General features: G+C 33.7%; 3 protein-coding genes across 3 annotated transcripts in view; 1 reads left to right on the forward strand and 2 right to left on the reverse strand.

Annotated features, from left to right (window-relative positions):
- LOC129944733 (disks large 1 tumor suppressor protein) overlaps positions 1 to 3,192 on the reverse strand; it is a 99,786-nt gene extending 96,594 nt beyond the window's left edge. Inside the window, exon 1 of the mRNA XM_056054388.1 lies at positions 2,906 to 3,192. The gene's annotated coding sequence lies outside the window, so the exon portion shown is untranslated. The remainder of the gene's footprint in view (positions 1 to 2,905) is intronic.
- Positions 3,193 to 7,021: 3,829 nt separating this feature from the next.
- On the forward strand, positions 7,022 to 8,809 carry LOC129944734 (cyclin-L1). The gene is made up of 4 exons (XM_056054394.1): positions 7,022 to 7,539; positions 7,609 to 7,999; positions 8,060 to 8,466; positions 8,543 to 8,809. Exons 1-4 carry the CDS (start codon positions 7,118 to 7,120, stop codon positions 8,736 to 8,738), a joined length of 1,416 nt encoding a protein of 471 aa, XP_055910369.1. The 5' UTR covers positions 7,022 to 7,117; the 3' UTR covers positions 8,739 to 8,809.
- LOC129944736 (DNA damage-regulated autophagy modulator protein 1) lies at positions 8,794 to 16,274 on the reverse strand. Its single transcript, XM_056054396.1, has 5 exons — positions 16,053 to 16,274; positions 15,863 to 15,984; positions 15,536 to 15,765; positions 15,312 to 15,469; positions 8,794 to 9,231 (listed from the first exon to the last, which is right to left on the reverse strand). The coding sequence occupies exons 1-5, from the start codon at positions 16,115 to 16,117 to the stop codon at positions 9,066 to 9,068; spliced, it is 741 nt and encodes a 246-aa protein (XP_055910371.1). The 5' UTR covers positions 16,118 to 16,274; the 3' UTR covers positions 8,794 to 9,065.
- Between the last annotated feature and the right edge of the window lie 2,797 nt (positions 16,275 to 19,071).

The raw sequence follows: 19,071 nt of genomic DNA on the forward strand, positions 1-19,071 counted from the left end.
TATTCTTGACAGTGCGCCCGAAATTGAGCTCAAGGGTAAACTGATGAGCATTTCTGGAAGTGCGAGTATTACGGCTGAATCGTTTAAGGGGTGGAATGCAATGGCTAATTCGACAGAACATTGTTTGTAAAAATATCGATAAGACAACGAAAGGTATAAAACATTGCGGCGGTGTTTAAGTTATGTAATTGTTTCGATTATAGTTCTATCGCCTATCATTTTTAAAGCCCTTTTTGTATTCTGTCCAAGAGATTTAAACTTGTTTTAGGGGCACCTGCCCAAACATGCTAATTATATTCAAGCTTTGGACGGATAAAGGTTTCTAAATTACATCATTAAATTCAAGGGCGAAAGGCTGTGTTTGTTCGATTTCAACAATCATAAGATCTCACATTGGGCGCCATTCTAGCTGAAATTTGATTTGAATTTAAAGTATTCAAAAATATCATTTACAAATAAGAAAACATTAGGATTCGATGACGATAGATTGAGTTTTTTTAATTCGATGCGTAAGATCTGACATTGGGCGCCACTCTAGATGAAATTTGATTTAAATATCAGTTATAAATGAGAAATTATTGAAATTAGAGGATATATTCATCTAACATATTTCAGCATAGATTATTTTATGAAAGGTTTTCTCTATTAATTGTATAAGATTTTACATTGGGCGCCACCCTAACTTTAACTTGATTTGAAGTTGTAATATTCAAAAATATCATTTATAAATGATACATTAATTAAATTCAAGGGCAGTAGACTGCATTTGCTGAATTCGAACTAGCATAAGAGCTCACATCGGGCGCCATTCTAGCTAAAATTCGATTTGAATTTAAAGTATTTAAAAATATCATTTACAATTTTTTGCTCTTACATTATTTTTTGAAAGGTTTAAAGCCAGCGTAAGATCTCAAATTGGGCGCCATTCTAGCTGAAATTTGATTTGAATTTGAAGTATTCAAAAATATCATTTAAAAATAGAGAAACATTTGAATTCGATAACGAAAGATTGCGTTTTTTTGAATTCGATGACAATAAATTGCGTTTTTTACTCTTCTATTATTTTTTGAAAGGTTCAAAGAAAACGTAAGATCTTAAATTGGACTGAAATTTGATTTGAACTTGTAAAACCGAAAAAACAGACTCAAGTGACAAAGTGCTTAAGTTCGAGGGTTTTATATTGCTTGTTTTTCCCTCAGATTCTTTGATTTGGATCACAAAACTCTTAGTAAACTTTAAGACTGATTGCATTGGTAGCGTGTTGACCAATTATTTTCATACAGAAGACAAATTCTACAAAATAATCATAATTATCAAGACACTCGTCGTTGAAACTATAAAAAGTTTTTTTTTTGCATTTTTCTGAGAATTTAAAATACAGTTAAAAATATTTCTTTGCCTTTTTGACGGAATTTTATTTTGTATATGTTTTAATTTAATGTTTGTTTCTACGATATTAACACAGTGAAATTAAAGTGCAAGTAAATAATAAAACTATTATATTGATTTAAGCGTCTCAAAAATTCCTCGAAGCTTAAATTAACTTTCTCTTAAGTTCAATGAAAACAATTAAATTAGCAATTTAAGACAATTCAAACATTGACAATCTCTATATGGACAATTGTTGGACTCACAGTATAAGCACACGTTCAAGAATCTGAGATGGGAGTATAGAGAGTTTTTAAAAGGACGAATAGCCAATTTACGGTGAGATTTTTTCTAGGTTAGAAACTTCCCCTTGATCTGGATTCCCACACTGAACGATGAACATTGACTACGTCATATAGGACATTGATACCAAAAAAATATTTCATGTTTTCCACACACGTTTACTCCGCTCGAATTTGAAATGTTTTTCACTCTCTGTCTGTCTCTCTTTTTTTCTCTCTCTCTCTCATGATCTCTTTCAGTTTTGTTAACTGTATTTTTTGTTTTTGAGAAGAGAGCTTACATTTTCAAAAAAAAAAAAAAAATCTCCATATTATACCGTTTTGTCAAGGTAGGTTTGACATAGATTTGCGCATGCTGATTTTCAAGTTATCTGAATTCCCTAAAAATAATATTTAGCTAGCTGGCAATAATAACAAAATGAACAAGCAATTTTGAAATTTTGTTCAAATGTCAAATATGTATAATGTCGTTTTTTGTTGTTTTGTCAAATGTCTGACTGACAAGGACAAAACTGTTTCTTCCTATAAAAATTCGACGTACATATGTACACAGAATTACTAGGAACGGAATCGACCGGTCGACAACCTTATGATCTTTTTACAAGCTGGGGGGCGAAGGGTTTCTCAGGAGAAAGAAAACTCAAAAAAGTACAAAAAAAAACCAAAAGCTTATATTTACAAACTCTTTCTCGGCCATGGTCAAAGTTTTATTTTTCCAATGAATACTTCAATATAATTGACTACCTATATAGATACTTCTTCAAATATAAACCAAGGTACATAATATAGCTTCCAGGTGCGATTTGAAAAAAAGGTTTCTTTTTAAAAACACTTAAAACACAAAAATCTATTAGAGATTAGGAATGCTCGAAGACTCGAAGACTCGAAAATGTTGCCTACATCAGCGATATTGTTTAATAAGTCGCAGTCGGTCATATTTTTGCTGATATGTATTTTTCTCATTTCAAAATAACAAACTTTCAAAGGTACATAATGTAACCCAGTATAAATTTATATAGATACTTGGTCTTCCTTCTTGTATTTTATAGGAAAAAATAAAAACATCCCCAATTTGTAGAGTATATCTGTAAATGAATATTTAAGTCCCACAGCACAGGGGGTGGAACTTTTAAACTTTTCTTTTTCCGAAATCACTTTTTTTTTGTTCACTCAAAACACGAACTAAATTATAATTTATTGATTTAAAAAGTGGTGGTAATATAAATTGGAGATACCTTTTTATCTATAATATTTTATAGTTCAAAAACCTATAAAACTTTTTTAATGACTTAAAAGTTTTAGAGCGCGTTTAAGTGACGACACACCGAAACACGACGACAACAACGACGACGACGACGGACGTTTGGCTATTTACTTCTTGTTTTTCTCAGCTGAGACTATGAGACTATAAGACTAGAGGCACTGAGGATTTCGAAAATTAAAAGATATTTCACTCGTGTATGGTCTTCGCTTTGGCTGCTGTCCCTGTCCCTGTCGGTCGGCCGCAGGAAGAGAATTCAGAATTGAGATTGAGATGTCTACATACGTTGTCGCTCGTCGTGTCGTCGCTCGGTCGCGTTCACCGCAGAAGCCAGAACTCAGAACTCAGAACTCAGAAGCCAGAAGCAGAGATACAGATTAGAAAACATACATATTGAATTCATTTCCATCAACAACAACAACATGTCTACATAATTATGTATATTTACTCAAAAATAAGAGAGAAATAAACAGATGTAGGATATGTAGCGCTGTTAATTTCGTGTGGCTAAACCATGCACTTTCTCGTATTATGTCTTTATCTTTATGATTAACGTTAATGTATCTATCTATCTACACGAGTTTTACCTCGTGAATGCATGACATTTAGTGAAAACCTGCGCAGTAGATTGTTGATGGGTTCTTTTGTTTTTGAAAGAGCGAAGGCGATAATGAGATGAAAGAGAATGTGTTTTAAAGAGGGTTTTTTAAAGTATATAGGAACATATAGTAAATTTGAACTTAAAAAAAAACAATATTTTGAAACAATGCAACTTTTAAAGTTGAGTGTAAATAGGTACTTGTGCACTTTTTTCGAGTGACATTGTGGTATGTCACATGTGCACATCCAGGAAGTGTTTCTATTTAAATACTAAGTTTAACAGTTATTGCAAAATGTGAAGAAGAGAAATCATTAACATTAAAGAGTTTTTTCTTTATTTTTGAAAGCTTTTCTAGGTATTCGTTACAATTAATTCAATGTGCACTAGTGATGAGAAAACATTATTTCTGTGATACTATAATTATTTCAGATACTATAGGTACTCAAAATTAATAATTTCTTCTAAGATTAGTTTTCCAAATTCAATGTTGATTTGGATATTTTTATTTGCATGAGAAGTTTGACAGTTGAGAATGTCAAACTGTGTTGACATTTCGGTTCAACGCTTTTAATTTGTGGACATTTATTTTATCTGTTCGCTAGGTTTTTAGTGAGTACTTCATTAATTTTACGGTATTCAGTGATGAAGATCATTTCTGATTAAATGGCTTCGTCAATAAACAAACTTGCATTATATGGAGCTAAGACTATCTCGAAGCCATTACCCGTGTTTTGTTGAAAAATCTATCCAAAGTATAGTAGGATTTTAAACAAATAACAAAAACAATATCCATAGTATGTTTATAAGATCAGAGCGTGATGTCAGTGGAGGGTTTTTGATCATTGCGTCGGAAGCGAAGAAGATGGGTTTAGTGGTCAATGAGGGCAAGACCAAGTATGTACTGCCATCAAAAAAGGTCATCTCTCGAGCATCTAATATCACCATCTATAAGGCACTCAACATCCCGGTTCTCATTTATGGCGCTGAGGCCTGGACCCTGTCAAAGAAAGATGAGAACGTCTTAGGATGCTTCGATGGTGATTTTTGGTCCCGTACGCATAGATGGAGAATGGAGGCGAAGATAAAACGACGAATTGTACGGGCTCTACAGAAACACTGACCTAGTTAGCAGAATTAAAGTCCAACGGCTTAGATGGCTGGGTCATGTAGAGTGAATGGACATCAACGCTCCAGCCCGAAAGGTCTTCGAATCCAATCCCGAAGGACGGCGAAGTAGAGGAAGACCGCAACTCAGGTGGAGACGCATGTTTGTGAGACCCAGGTGCTCCCCGGACTGTAGCGCCACCTTAAGTAAGTAAGTATTGATTTTGTACTGCTAGATTTCTTGAAAAAAGTAGTGAAATGGGCCTGAAATGAACTATTAACTCGTAGCTTTGTCGGGCAAACATAATATGTCAATGATAGTATTTAAAAAATAAATCCCATGAGAATAATAAAACACATTTTTTTAAAAATGTCTTCCTTATCATTTAAAGTTCTTAAGCACTTTAACAGATTTAGTTCTCGAATTTCATAGAGGGTAGTTATATCTACCATTGGTTTTCATCGTTGAATCCATGAATCATGAAATGGAATCTTCCAGATTTAAAAAAGCGTTTTAGGTTACAGTTGGATAGATGAATCTAAAATTAATAACAACTTTTAGCTTTTCACAAAAAGCAGACAAACAATTTAATTTCAAGGTCCAAAATTATTAAATGAATACAATTTTCAATGGATAATTTTAATAATACACCTAACATCTTTCATTTGTTTTGTCTAAAAAAATGCAATTTTAAACTAAATTTTGTATGTACACCATAAATTAGCTGTTCTATCAACTAGCCACATATACTAAAAATATTTGGATTTATTTTTTGATAGTCCAGCTATTTTGAAACAGCTGTTCTTTAACACGTAAACCACTAACAAAACTATCTGGAATTGAAACAAGCCATTGAAATTGAAATCAAAAATGACAATTGAGTGTATACAAAATGAAAGGGCTTCAATGAATTGATTTTGTTTTGGAATTATGGGGTATTAGGTTAAATTCAGATTTCAGTCCAAAAATGATTTTCTTTTGTGGTGCATGAAACACGATTGGAATTGTTTTTTTTTTTTCTTATATGTTATTGCAAAACTGTCACTTCGTGTACGTGGCAAAGCTGTCAAATTTCCAGCAAAAGTTTGTCTTTGATTGTATAAGTATAAGTTTTAGTGTAAGTTTGCAGAAAATTCGTATCGTACTTTAAATCAAAAATAAATCAGTTTATTTTGATGCAAGAACTAGGCAAATTTCTTTTGATAGATCTATATTAAAATTAATTTATTTAACCGTTTTTCAATCTCGAAACAAAATCAAAATCGACCACAATAAGTTGTTTGATTATACGCAAATATACAAGCTATAATATTATATTATTTTGCAAAAATTTAGTGTCCATCTGTTGCACGCCAAGATCGACATATATAAAGAACCCCTTTCAATCAGCTTTTATTTGATTTATCTTTAATTTACAAAATGAAAAACATAAAACAAATTGGGGCATATTCATAGATGTTTGCTTAACTGTTGCTAAGTTGTTATTAATCAAGTCCAGAGTTTAAGTTATTTATAAATAAATGTAAGCCTAAGTTTAGGGCTTAATCTGTGGTTTAGTTATAAACATAACAATTGCCATGTTTAAGTTGTTATTATCACAGCCAAATGTCATATTTGATTTTTTTTTGTGTATTGAAATGCTGAAAAAGTAAATTATATCACATAAAAATATCGATTGATACCGCAATTGAAGAAGATATGGTATTCTTAGATGAGTTTGAGTTATTTGGTGAGCTGAAAATATGCCACCAAGAAGAAGGAAAATATACAAAACACAGTTCAATTCATTTGAATTAAGCGACAAGAAAATTGACTACGAAAAAGAGCTGTGTTTATTTAACCAACAAACGTTAAACTATAGATTAAGAAATCACGACTTTAGCAATTCTCTATGAATACGCCCCATTAAAATTACAATTAGCATGATGTTTTTTAACGCATCCTCTTTGGATTTCTCAGTTTTTTTTTTTAACTTAAAACAAGTTCTGCTCTCTTAATTTTGTACAATTCCGTCATAAATTATTATAGCAAATAATCTGCTATATCAACTTTAAAATATAAAAACCCAACTTCTGCGTATCGTTTTTTCGCCAATTTCTCATTGTACAATATATGGAAACCCAAAAAACACGGGTAATAAATGCAACTATTTGCAATTTCTATCTTTGGTCGTAAGTATCTATCGTATTAAGAAAAGTATATTTCCAACACTCAGTTGCTAAATTATTTTTTATATTTAACTTCAAATGGTTTTGAATGTAATCAAGCCCTTAAACCTTACTCCTCAATTTATTTGTCATTAATTACTATATAATCAAACAGTACCTGAGCACAAAAAAAAAAACGTCAAACAGCTAAACGTCAGTTGTCATTTTATTTTTCAGCATGAAATTTTACAAAGCATTTACTAAAAAGTGAAATCGGAATTTCTTAATTTTGAAAGAAAATTTGCAGACAAAATAAATACAAACCCATTTTAAATGGTTGCCCAAGAAGCTGGCGATGCAAATAAAGCAATGGCTGCAGCAACAAAACCGGCTTTTCCACGACTTTTCAATAAAATTGTTCTCACGCTCGAGAACAGCTTGATACCAGAAGTCAAATTAGACGCTACCCCATCTCAAGTCGATGGCTTGGACAAAGAAACCGAAAAGGATTTACGAATTCTGGGATGTGAGCTCATACAAACGGCAGGGATACTCCTAAATTTGCCACAAGTGGCAATGGCCACGGGTCAAGTCATTTTCCAGAGATTCTTCTACTCGAAAAGTTTTGTGCGCCACAATATGGAGACCGTGGCCATGAGCTGCGTGTGCTTGGCTTCGAAAATTGAAGAAGCTCCTCGTCGCATTCGAGATGTCATTAATGTTTTCCATCATATCAAACAGGTTCGCGTGCAAAAGTAAGTTCCATTTAGAAAGTTGTTTTAAATCGTTTAAATAACCCCACTTAAATGTCTGTTTTAATTTAGAGACATAACGCCAATGATTCTCGATCAATTCTACACAAATCTAAAGAACCAGGTCATCAAAGCTGAACGAAGGGTGCTCAAGGAGTTGGGCTTCTGCGTCCACGTCAAACACCCTCACAAACTAATTGTCATGTACTTGCAAGTTTTGAAGTACGAAAAACATGAAAAAATGATGCAGATTTCTTGGAACTTCATGAATGACTCTCTGAGGACCGACGTCTTCATGCGCTATCAACCGGAGACAATTGCCTGTGCATGCATCTACCTTAGCGCTCGCAAACTGGGAATCGCCCTACCATCGAACCCATCGTGGTATGGGATTTTTAAAATACCCGAAGACGATATTATCGATATATGTTATCGTATAATGGAACTCTACAAACGACCAAAGGTAGGCATGCCTTGAAATTTGGTTAGTTAAAAAATTCCTCATCATTTATTTAACCCTTAGCCAAATGTAGAAAAACTGGAGAGTGCTGTCGAGGAGCTAAAGAAACGATACATGGAATCGCGAAATAAGAAACAGGATCAAAACACACCACCAGCGGTGACTACAGTCGATCGGAAGGACACTTCCCATAACGCATGGGGTGGTTTTATACAACGAACTATTCCCTTGCCAGTCCCAGACTCGAAGTCACCAGATAAACGTTCTCGTTCTAGATCGAGAAGCCGTTCCCGAAGTCGATCGAAAAGCCATTCCAGATCTAGGTCTCGCACTCCATCTGCTGATTACAAGAGTCGATCATCGAAGAAGGGGCATCACAGGTCGAGGACACCGGTAAAGAGCAGCAAAAAGAAATCACGTCATTACTCACGTTCACCATCATCTTCGCCACACTCAAAACATCGCAAGAGGTAAATAACATTACTTGAGATTATTTTGTATTTGTATTTTTTCTAAAAAATCTCTTTGAATCATTCTGATTTTTAGGAAGTCATCGAGGGACCGCGAGCGTTCAGACTACTATGCTGACAGAAAGGACCGCGACAAGTACAGAGACCGAGATCGTGATCGCCGAGACAAAGACCGTTCTAAGCACCACTCCAGGTATTCTGGCAGCCGAGGCTCCAACAGCAGAGGAAGCAGCAACAAAAGACGCGAACGCTCACGCGAAAGAAAGCGCTAACAAACCATTTTAAGACAGAATAAAAACACTTAATATACTATAAAAATAAACTATTAAATGTATAAGATTTTTGTTTATTATTTTTACTCATTGTAAAGCTACAATTCTTATTTTACTCTGTTAAATACTTTTTACATCATTAAATTGTAAAGAAAGGTCAGTAAAGAAAAGAAGAAAGAAAAACAATAGAAAAACCGAAAAAGGAAAAAATAAGATTGTATCTCTTAAACTAAGAAGAATAACCTATCACAGCTCAAAAGAAACATTTGTAAAAAACAAAATCAATTTGTATTCCACCAAGCAATACCAATACGTTTTGTTTTTTTCTTACAATGTTATACGATAGGCTGCGAGCATCACCTGCGGGTGATCTAAGTCCACATCTCGGAATTCGTCTGTAAATGTCAGAATGAAGAAGCAAAATATTGTGGCAATTATCCATTCGGATACTGAACTAACTACATGGAAGCGCCAACCACCATCCGATGGGTACCTGAAATAAGTTAAAATTAGTGTGTGCAAATTATTTAAAGGGTGTTAGAAACTTTTTAAATAGAAAACAGTTAACATGGTGTTATGAATGTTAGTACTTTTTTGTATGATTGAAACATTTTATTTAAAAGTTTTTTGATATACAGTCGTGTTCATAAAAATAGCAGTGCTCGTCAAATTTTATTAGATTAGCAATTATTTAAAAAAACGGAAATTCTTACAAAAAAATTAACGTGTTACTTGCATCTAACGGTATTTCGTTTTCATATTAGAGACTTACCTTGAAGTTATACTCTACTTTTCCCGGTGAACACACATTATTTCAAACTCTCTGGATATAGAGTGTTCATAAAAATAGCATTGCTTTTGATTTTATAATTAAAAAGGTTAAAAATTAAACAATGGGACGGTCAAGACCGAAGAAATTCAAAAAAACATAGTCGAAAACTGCGTTTGGAGGGAAAAACCTTCCAAAATATTTGAGACATCCTAGGCTGCTCAGCAAAAATGGTCAGTAACGCAAAATAAACTGAAAACGCGAGTATGACTACTGAAAGAACTGACAGTAAAATTGTTCAGTTAGCAAAACAGAACCCTTCCATAGGCTCTAGGAAAATAAGAAATGCACTTCAACTGTCTGTTAGCGCTGTCACAATACGAAGGCGTCTTTTATAAGCGAAGTTTCCAGCCTGATGTCCACGCAAGGTACCATTCTTGACGAAAAGGCATGTGGCAAAGAGAATGGAGTTTATTAAAGCGCATACAGATTGGGCAAAAGAGAAATGGAGGAATGTTCTGTGGAGCGATGAATGCAAAGTCGTCCTTTTTTTGTCCAACGGTCGTCGAGAATATATGAGAAGACCCTAAAATGCAGCATACGATCCACGGTACACTATAAAAACATTGAAGCATGGTGGAGGAAAAATTATGATATGTGCTTGCTTTCCATACTACGTGGTCGAGCCTATTTATCCCATTGGGGTTATAACCGAGTATATGAAAATTCTCGAGGTGGTTATATTACCTTATGCTGAAGAGAAAATGCCGTTGGTTTGGGTATATCAACAAGACTATGACCCAAAGCATACGTCAAAAAAGGCAAAATCATGGTTTGCGCAAAAGAAGTTATCCATTATGGAGTGGCCCGCTCAATCCCCCGACCTTAACCCCATCGAAAATGTGTGGGATGATGTTAAGAACGCAGTTCATAAAGCAAAACCCAAGAATTCGAAAAAAAATTGGGAAGCAATGCGTGATTCGTGGAACGCAATATCAGTCGAGAGGTATCAGGTTTTAGTGGACTCGATGCCACGTAGATGCGAAGCAACATAAAAAACAATGGTTATGCAACAAAGTACTAATTGTAAGCTAACATTTGTTGTATACTTTCATATAAGTTATTACAGTTTTTCTTACTTCTTACGTAATAGTTCTAGTACTTTGTCAAACACTGCTATTTTTATGAACAGCCATATATTTAAAAAAAAGGTTTTCACTGTGACAAAGCTTTTTTTCTTTTGTTAAGAATAAAATATTTTAGTTTGTTATGAAAACTTTAATGAAATATATTATAACGTTGATATTGAGGGCCTTTTTGTTTTATTTGGAGAGCACGGCTATTTTTATGAACACCACTGTAAATGTGTTTAAAGTTTTAAATTTGTAAACTGTACATGTGAATAAAATTTCCCTTCGGGGCATTTTTTTAAAAATATGACAGGTGAATTAATTCGAAAATATCCCAACTAGAACTTAGACAGATTTATCCAAAACCATTGTAACTTTATACATTTACTGTCACACTCTCATCAATAACTATGAGTCTTTCAAAAAAGTGTAAATTCACAAACGCATCACTGCAGAGATGATTTGGGATCATCCGTGTAGCATGTTCGTAAACACAAATAATTAGCATCACTTAAAATGTCAACTGTTCATTATTGCAAAGTTCGATAAACTGGTGTACAAATATAAACAAAAAAGCATCAAGAATTTTCTTGATAAGTTGAAAAAAGACAATGAAAAGTATTTAATCAAATTCTAAATTGTTTATAAATTAATTTATTTGATGAATTTCGGGGAATATTTTACCAGCGCACAAATTTACCCAAAGCTTTGTAAACTGAGCTGAAAGCCAAATAAACAACAATACTACATTGATAAATGGTAAATAAAATTATGATATTTGCTTTATTCAAACATTTTCAAGACCGTATCTTTAATGATCTCTAAATAGCATCTATCTTCCTAAACGCCGCTTCCACTCATTAAATGCGCCATCATCTACCTGGATTTATTTTTTGAAACAAGATTTTTAAATTTTGCATTTGGTCGAATTACAGAAGATTTGTTTAAGGTCCCTCCGAAAACAGTGCAATGTTAAGACCAATAAAATTCTAACACTTTAGCCTTTTAAAAAGGATTGAATTCAGAGCTGGCTCTTACTGAGACATTTGCTAATGTTGAGCACTCCCACAAGATCTCATGCTTTTCATTGTTTTACAGCTATTTTCATAAATAAAGCCCTAGTGAAATAACCAGTTGCATACCTTCCATCAAACAATTTAACCGTAATACCCGAACTTCTAGGATTGCTCATCAATTTATCTGTGAGCCCAACTTAGAACGTACTGTTAATTACAGTTATACTTTTTTTCCTACACGAATGTGCAATGCTTCACGAGACTCAATATTCCCCATTATATTTATTGTGTGAACATTCAAAACAAATGTGAATCGGTATCTCCTTTACTAATTGATTGCACTGTGTTCAATCATAATAAGGGTATTCATAAACCCTTGAAAAAATTACACGTTCGTATACATAAGTGTTGCAATTCACTAACTCTAACTCACCCATTCTGATGGAAACATCAACGTTTGGAAGTTTACATTAAATAAACAGTTTAGTTTTCGAAATAATAAGTTAATCTTTTTCATATTTTACGCTACATCAAAAGTCGCTCTTATAACGGTATTTTTACGTGAAAAGCTTTGGAATGCACTTTTCATATAACCAATAAATAATAATTGACTACTTTGCTTGCAAAAATTTGTAAAATCATCCAAATCTTCAGCATTCGAAATGGTTCTGTCCCTTTAAGGAATCAAAGTGTTTTTTGACTTCTCTTTTTATTTGAAAAATCACAAGCTCTGTTTGACAGATGATACAACATATTGGCAGCATCAAAAAATGTAAAATAAAAAATCCTGTCTGTCTTCTGTCTTGCTTCTGATTTAAGCTAACTTTTTAAGGCTATTTTTTCTTTAGTTTTTTGACCGTTTGGTACCCGTGGCATGATAATTATTGATTTGGACTGTTTAAGGACCTTATTTTAAGTACTTTTTAAGCAAAAATTAAAAAATATATTTAAAATATTTTTTTTTAATTTCTAATAAAAAAAAACTAAATAAAATGAATTACAGTAACATAGATCTTAGGGCCGAAAGGCATTAGAATTAAGTATTATTGTTTAACTTAGAGTGTCCGTATGGGACCAGTAAGCTAGTTTTATGAGTTTTTGTCTAGCTTTAAGATAGTTTTAAGAATTAATGAATAAAAATTAATTTAAAAAAAAGTGCGTTGGACTGTCATGCAAGAGGTTTGGGTTCGATCCCTGCCTGTGCCACCTAAAGTTTTTATTCACGGGTACTGCCTCTTGCGAGGAATTGACAAATACTCCGAAAGTAATTCTTGTCATGAAAAAGTGCTTCCTCAAATTAGCCGTTCGGATTTGGCATATAAACTATAGGTCCCCTCCATCCCTGTAATTACTCGCACACAGGAATGGTTGAGAGTTGGAAGCCACTAAGCCCTGGTTCTTTACGGACTTTTGCGCTACCTAATTTGATTTATTTATTTGACCGCTTGGATTACACTATCTATTATAAAGGGTGTCCAAAATTTCTTGACACAGAAGGCTTCCTGAGGCTCTTTTAATTTTTGACTCTCTGAAGACGTCAAAATCTATCAAAGTGGTTGCACATCGTGTAATCGTCAACAAAAAATGCTGTCAACACGTTGATGGGTACATTGACGCTCACGTTAACAAACATTTTAACACGTTGACAATTTTCTGGTACCCTTTCACAGTCAATATGACTCCAACCCCGACTTGGTTCAAAAATCCCTTCCCCCTCAAACTTGTGGTGTTCCCAGCTTGACGTCAATCTGGAAACATCACACATTTAAATTCATAATTTCAAAAAACTGATGATGAGCGAACTTATGGCTATTTTTGGGCTTGTAAGTTAGTGAAACCCATTTTGGTATCTCAAGCCCTTACCCCCTTAATTACGTCGCAAAGTTGAAATTTTTGAAGACTTTCTAAACCAAACAAAATTTTAAAAATCTAATGATGGGGTAATTTAGGGCTCATTTTATGCTAGTTAAGTTATCCTATCCGGGATTGGTTCAAAAATCCCTTCCCCTAAAAATTAATATCAAAAGTTCGAACATTTTTTTATTGTATTACCTTGACGAGATTTGAAGAATTTTTAAATTTGAAACTCAAAATAAAATGTCTGTTGAAAAATTCTGTACCCGACGTTTTGAAAAAAAAATACCATTCCATTAAAGATAAGATAATTTGCAAACAAAAATACCAGTTCCGTGTTTTTATTCCCATTGGTTTGTGTTTTGCAGGGGAAAATTCAGTTTGTGATGACGTCACTCCCAGCAAACTGAACTCCACAGGCTTAACTCATTTATATTTACTACTATTTTATTTTGGAGAATTGTATATAAACCAATTATATTTAAAACAACACAGCTTTACGGACCTACAAAATTGTATCTACCTTGTTATGTATTTTGTTTGTAATTATTAATTAAAAACTATATCAGGGATTATAGCAAAAATAGAACTCGAAGGTCCAAATAATTATGTCATGGATTTAAATGTTTAGAATCGAGGCAACGAACTTCATTCACTGTGTGCTCGGAATCACCCAATTGGCTTTTTATTCATCAGACGCATTTTAAAAAGAGGCGAGATAAAAGTTGGTGCAAGTATGACCTGTGCTAAGATAAAAGTCATGTTCTCGTTAGAAGGATGATTATTGGTTTGAGGTACTTCTATAAACTTAAATTTGAACCCAAGGAAATGTTTTTTTTTTTTTAACTTTTGGTCAATGATGAAGGAATCAAAGTTAAGACTAAAAACACACCCTAAAAGATTTTGAGGTAAATGAATGTTACTAAAAAAAAACATCTCTTTACCACAAATATCAGTGTGACTTTTCTTAGGTTCTAAGAAATAATCAAACATTTAAACCAACTCTCATGAACATTTTACTTTTGAAAGGGTGTTTCTAATAGATGTTTAATTCGCAAAAAACATGCTCAGGTCCTTAGATCTCTATATACTCTTTTAATACGACAAATTCTTAGCAATATTTTAAAGACTGTCGAAAAAAGTATTTATTTGTGTAAGCTTACAATTTGGCTATACAAAATAATAGTAACACTTTTTCCAGATTAAAATAATATAGAAATACTTATCATTTTTACTCAACTCATAGAAACCGTTATAAGTACATAGGTTTTTATTCTTAAAATGACGTCCGATGTTCCGGGTAACCATGGTTATATTATGTGGCGGAGACTGAGGTAACCCTTTATACTTCTGTCAAAATTAATTTGATTAAGTTAAACCCAGAATTCAGAAGGACAAAGTATTTTATATTAGTTAAGTTAGGTCTAAAATGACGATACTCAATTGTAACTGAAACGAAGGGGGTCTATAACTGTTTTGTAGGATCCGAAAGGCTAACTTGAGATGTGCCGATCATGTCAAGAGATTTAGAGAATTTGTTAATTTATCGTAAAAAAAAAAACTGAGCTACGGTCTACAAGTTAGGATATTCTTCTCTATTATCTAACACGAGTTGCAAATATGGAAAACTAAATAAGCTCACACATGTATTGCTTCTATTTACAAACAAATAGCATCTGACAAAATATGCACGTTATCAACTTCCCAATACCCAAATGCAAGTTGAATTACACAATATTGTCAAATAATTTCGCATTCTTAGATTGAGGGATGGAAAATTAACTTAAGAAACATTTAAACTTACCACTTTCGAGGATTTGTTCCCTTAAACAATATATGCGACATAATTCCAGTCACTGCCAATAAAATAAAAAGAATTGTGCAACAAACTGCCATTCCTAGTCTAATGTGCGCTCTTAGCTTAGTTCCAGCCATCGGTTGAATTGTATACGATATAAACGCCTTTTAAATTCCACAAAAATACAAAATGAATAAAGAATCAAAATACCAATAATAATTCGTCCTCACCTGCATCCAAAAGTACATTGTACCAGAACCAAAGCACATAAATGCACCAATAAAATGAACAATTCTAACGTTTGTTTCTTGAAAGTTCGCCACTATGCTGATTCCAAAGCAAGATAAAACTCCAAACCAAGCTGAAAGTCTGTTATATTTGAGTAGAGAAGGTCCCATCTCAGGATGATGGCAATATAACTCAAGCACTTGTCGATAACGTATGTAAATGGTGATTCCCACTGAGAGCAATTATAATCATTAACATAAATAAGTGAATCATTCACTCATCTCAAGTAAGTACAAAGTAAGAAGAAAAAAAGATGGAAACAAACTCACATAACACTGCACCAATGTTCATGAGTTGGCCAAAAACACAGCTCTCGGGCGAGTAAGTTGCAGCATCGCTGATGTAGGGTACCGTTGGCACAACATGTCCTTGAAGTACCGCCGCTATATAGCTGCAATTTGGAATATTTCAATGTGCATTTCCGATGAGATGATACAAAAAAGAAAAACAAACTCTTACCATCCAATAAATGAAACTTGGAATAACAAAAATACCGAAACTGGTAAAAGATGCACTGCGGACATTTTATGCAATCGAAAAATTCGACCTACAATGTTTTTTTTGTTTTCTTTGTATTTTGAAGAACAAAATAATAATTAAATGTTGATTTTTAGAAATATCCCTGTTTTGAGACTTTCAATTCTATTTGGATTTTCTTGAGAATCTGTAATCTGACAGGATCGAAGACAAAAGCAATAAACATAGAAAAAACATCGAATGTTATGATACTTAGGTTTGGACGGTTATACAAAAAAGATCTGTTTCCTTTTTTTGGAAAATTTTCATGCAACTGCAATTTTTTAAGGAAAATAATATAATGCATGCCGAAATCTGGATGAACCAAACTTTAGGAAAACTAGTTTTCTCCAAGACTTTATGAAAATGGAAAACATAATCTTATGTCTCTGGATATATGCCAAATTATACCAAGAGCCCACAGTAAGTTTTGGATTGTGCAAGTTAACCAACAAATAAGTAGGTACATATGAGGGAAGTCCCAAATGTAATGACACAAATCAAAGTCTTGCAGTTCTTACTCGAAGAAGAATCAACTTTGAGTAAAATCATGTTAACCGAAAACTTTATATAACCGCCCGTAAAAATGTACCTCCTGATCACAAAAAAGTGTGCTCATTGCAATACCAAAACACTGTTTTTCAATGTCCTTTTATACAGGGTATCCTATAATAGGAGGTCCCAAAAGTCAACTCAGAATTTTAAGTGAAGGCTGTTTTAAAGTAGACTTAACTTTTAAGTAGGGGTTACTTTTAGTCAGTTTTACAACTGACCAATTCTTGAAAGAAGTATTCCGACACAAAATTGTATCACCTTTTACTTTAGCGAAAAATACTTAGATTGGAAGTTATACCCATTTGAACCCACAGATGAACTATTCAAAAATAAACCAAAAAATCCTGTTTATATTATTTTAACTGTGAATGACATCCTTTGCTGGAAATTGACAAACCCTTTATAAGTATTTCTTGTCATTTGACAAGAATTTTGTGAAAAAAGCCGTTTGGATTCGGCATAAAAACTGTAGGTCCCCTCCATCCCGTTTGTGCCGTTTTTCGTTATGAATTACGCTTTTAAAATGCCATTATATATTTTGTACTGGCTAAAAACCCATTACTGTTTTCAAAAAGCATTATTATATTAATTGCAGGCACTGCGGTTCCGCATTGATTGGACCAGTTTTTAGTTGTTAATAATATTCAGTTAATTCCTCTTGGATCATGACTTGACTTTCACAATATTTATGTTTGAACCATTCATTATGAGGCATTCGTTCCCAAATTACAGACATCTTCACATAAACACTTAGCTTTCCAAGTTGGAAAACAAGTCGGGTTGACTCTCGGTCCTATCTGATTCAAAGGCTTTCTAAATTTTGTTTGATGTCCACATGTAGAGTGTTATTCCATGCTGAAGGGAGCCTTCGACAAGCGCTTTTGTCATTTTGAGAGCCATTTCCAAATGGGGTCCTTTTCGTTGAGAACATATCATTCTTTAAGCATTGTTCCGGTTCCTTAATTGGTTTGTAGTATTTTTGATGTGAATATCCCATTTTAAATTGCCACTGATTGATATACCGAACATTTCTTTTTTCTGCAGAGGTGGAGGGCTTCTATTTTGGAGGGAGGTGCAATAGCAACCGTTTTTTGAGTCAAAGCATATATTTCATCGTCTGTAGATTTAAGGATTGTTTTCACCTGCGATGGATCACCTGTAGCTACCATGACATAAGGACATCTGTATATGCATTGTAAAGAAGAAATATGAGGCGATACCCTTCAATTTGGTGATGGTTACGATTATTTTTTGGGATCGGCTTGAGTATGGATGTTATTGTATAATGTACAAATTCGATTCTTAAGACTATCTGCTGCTGATTTTACATTTTGTAAGTTATTTTGTCTTCTCCAGGGGTGTTACCTTTGAGCATTTGTAATGTCGTGTCGAATTCGATTCTTGAGATGTCTTCCATAAGTTCTTGGCAGGCATTATGCTGATGAGGAAGGTCACACAGGTTAAAAGCAACTTTCTTGGCAATAACATTACTTGAAAAAGTGTTATTTTCGCTATACTTTCCTCATGTTTTGGAGAACGCACTTGCGATTAAATCAGGATCATTTTCTGGAGATTCATTAAGGAAAATATTAGGAAATTGTTGAACAGAGTTTGAGGATTTTAAGGACTTTATTCTATTCTACAGGGTTTTTAAGTCCAAAGATGGATCCATGTTATTGACGAATTTTTCCCAAGATAATCTTTTTGCTTTGATGGATTCGTATTAGACCTTGGAACTTGCTTTCCGATAGGCTAAGCAATTTGGAGTTGTAGGATATCTTCAGACGTTTTTCCAGGCTAAATCCGTAGATTTTACTAGATCAGAAATGTCTTATTAAACCATATTGGATTTTATGTTAGTTTTGTTTACATTTGGTTTTGTTGTCGTTAGAATTCTTTTGATTTTGGCTGCTTCTTGGTTGATGTTGTTGGAAATTGGTCTGGATTGGCACAAAGATTGGGATATGTTCTTAACTTGATAGTTATTGCGAGAAAATATTTATTTGAGAGGATGGTCGGGTTCCAAGGCTGATCATTTTTGTTTTGCCGAAAATTATTTTCAGCCCCACAACTTCTGCTTCTCTATCCACACTTGTTGTCATTTGATGGATATCCATGATCCTATATGAGAATAAGCAAAACATCGTCCGCGTAATCCAAGTACTTTAAATAGGATGTCAAAGTCCATTGGATCCCTCTGCTACCTGACAGAGCTGAGCGCAGTACATCGCTTATCACCAACAAAAACAATATTGGCGACAGAATACAGCCCTGTCTGACTGCGCTTCGTTTTTCAAAATCATCTGACAACCTACTGCCACTTGGATCCATCATATGCTGCTTTAATAATAGCAATTAGTTTTTCTATTTCACAAAACGAACCAGATATACTCCCTGTTAACGCCAT

This window comes from Eupeodes corollae, chromosome 2 (assembly GCF_945859685.1).
Source record: "Eupeodes corollae chromosome 2, idEupCoro1.1, whole genome shotgun sequence".
NCBI lineage: Eukaryota > Metazoa > Arthropoda > Insecta > Diptera > Syrphidae > Eupeodes > Eupeodes corollae.

Excerpts from the sequence above, each read along its gene's own strand:
- LOC129944734 (XM_056054394.1), top strand. The coding sequence starts at position 7,118 with ATGGTTGCCCAAGAAGCTGGCGATGCAAATAAAGCAATGGCTGCAGCA. Across the intron at positions 7,540-7,608 it reads AAACAGGTTCGCGTGCAAAA|AGACATAACGCCAATGATTC; the intron begins GTAAGTTCCATT and ends GTTTTAATTTAG. Across the intron at positions 8,000-8,059 it reads AACTCTACAAACGACCAAAG|CCAAATGTAGAAAAACTGGA; the intron begins GTAGGCATGCCT and ends TTTAACCCTTAG.
- LOC129944736 (XM_056054396.1), bottom strand. The coding sequence starts at position 16,117 with ATGTCCGCAGTGCATCTTTTACCAGTTTCGGTATTTTTGTTATTCCAA. Across the intron at positions 15,470-15,535 it reads CAATGTACTTTTGGATGCAG|GCGTTTATATCGTATACAAT; the intron begins GTGAGGACGAAT and ends GGAATTTAAAAG. Across the intron at positions 9,232-15,311 it reads GGAACAAATCCTCGAAAGTG|GTACCCATCGGATGGTGGTT; the intron begins GTAAGTTTAAAT and ends AACTTATTTCAG.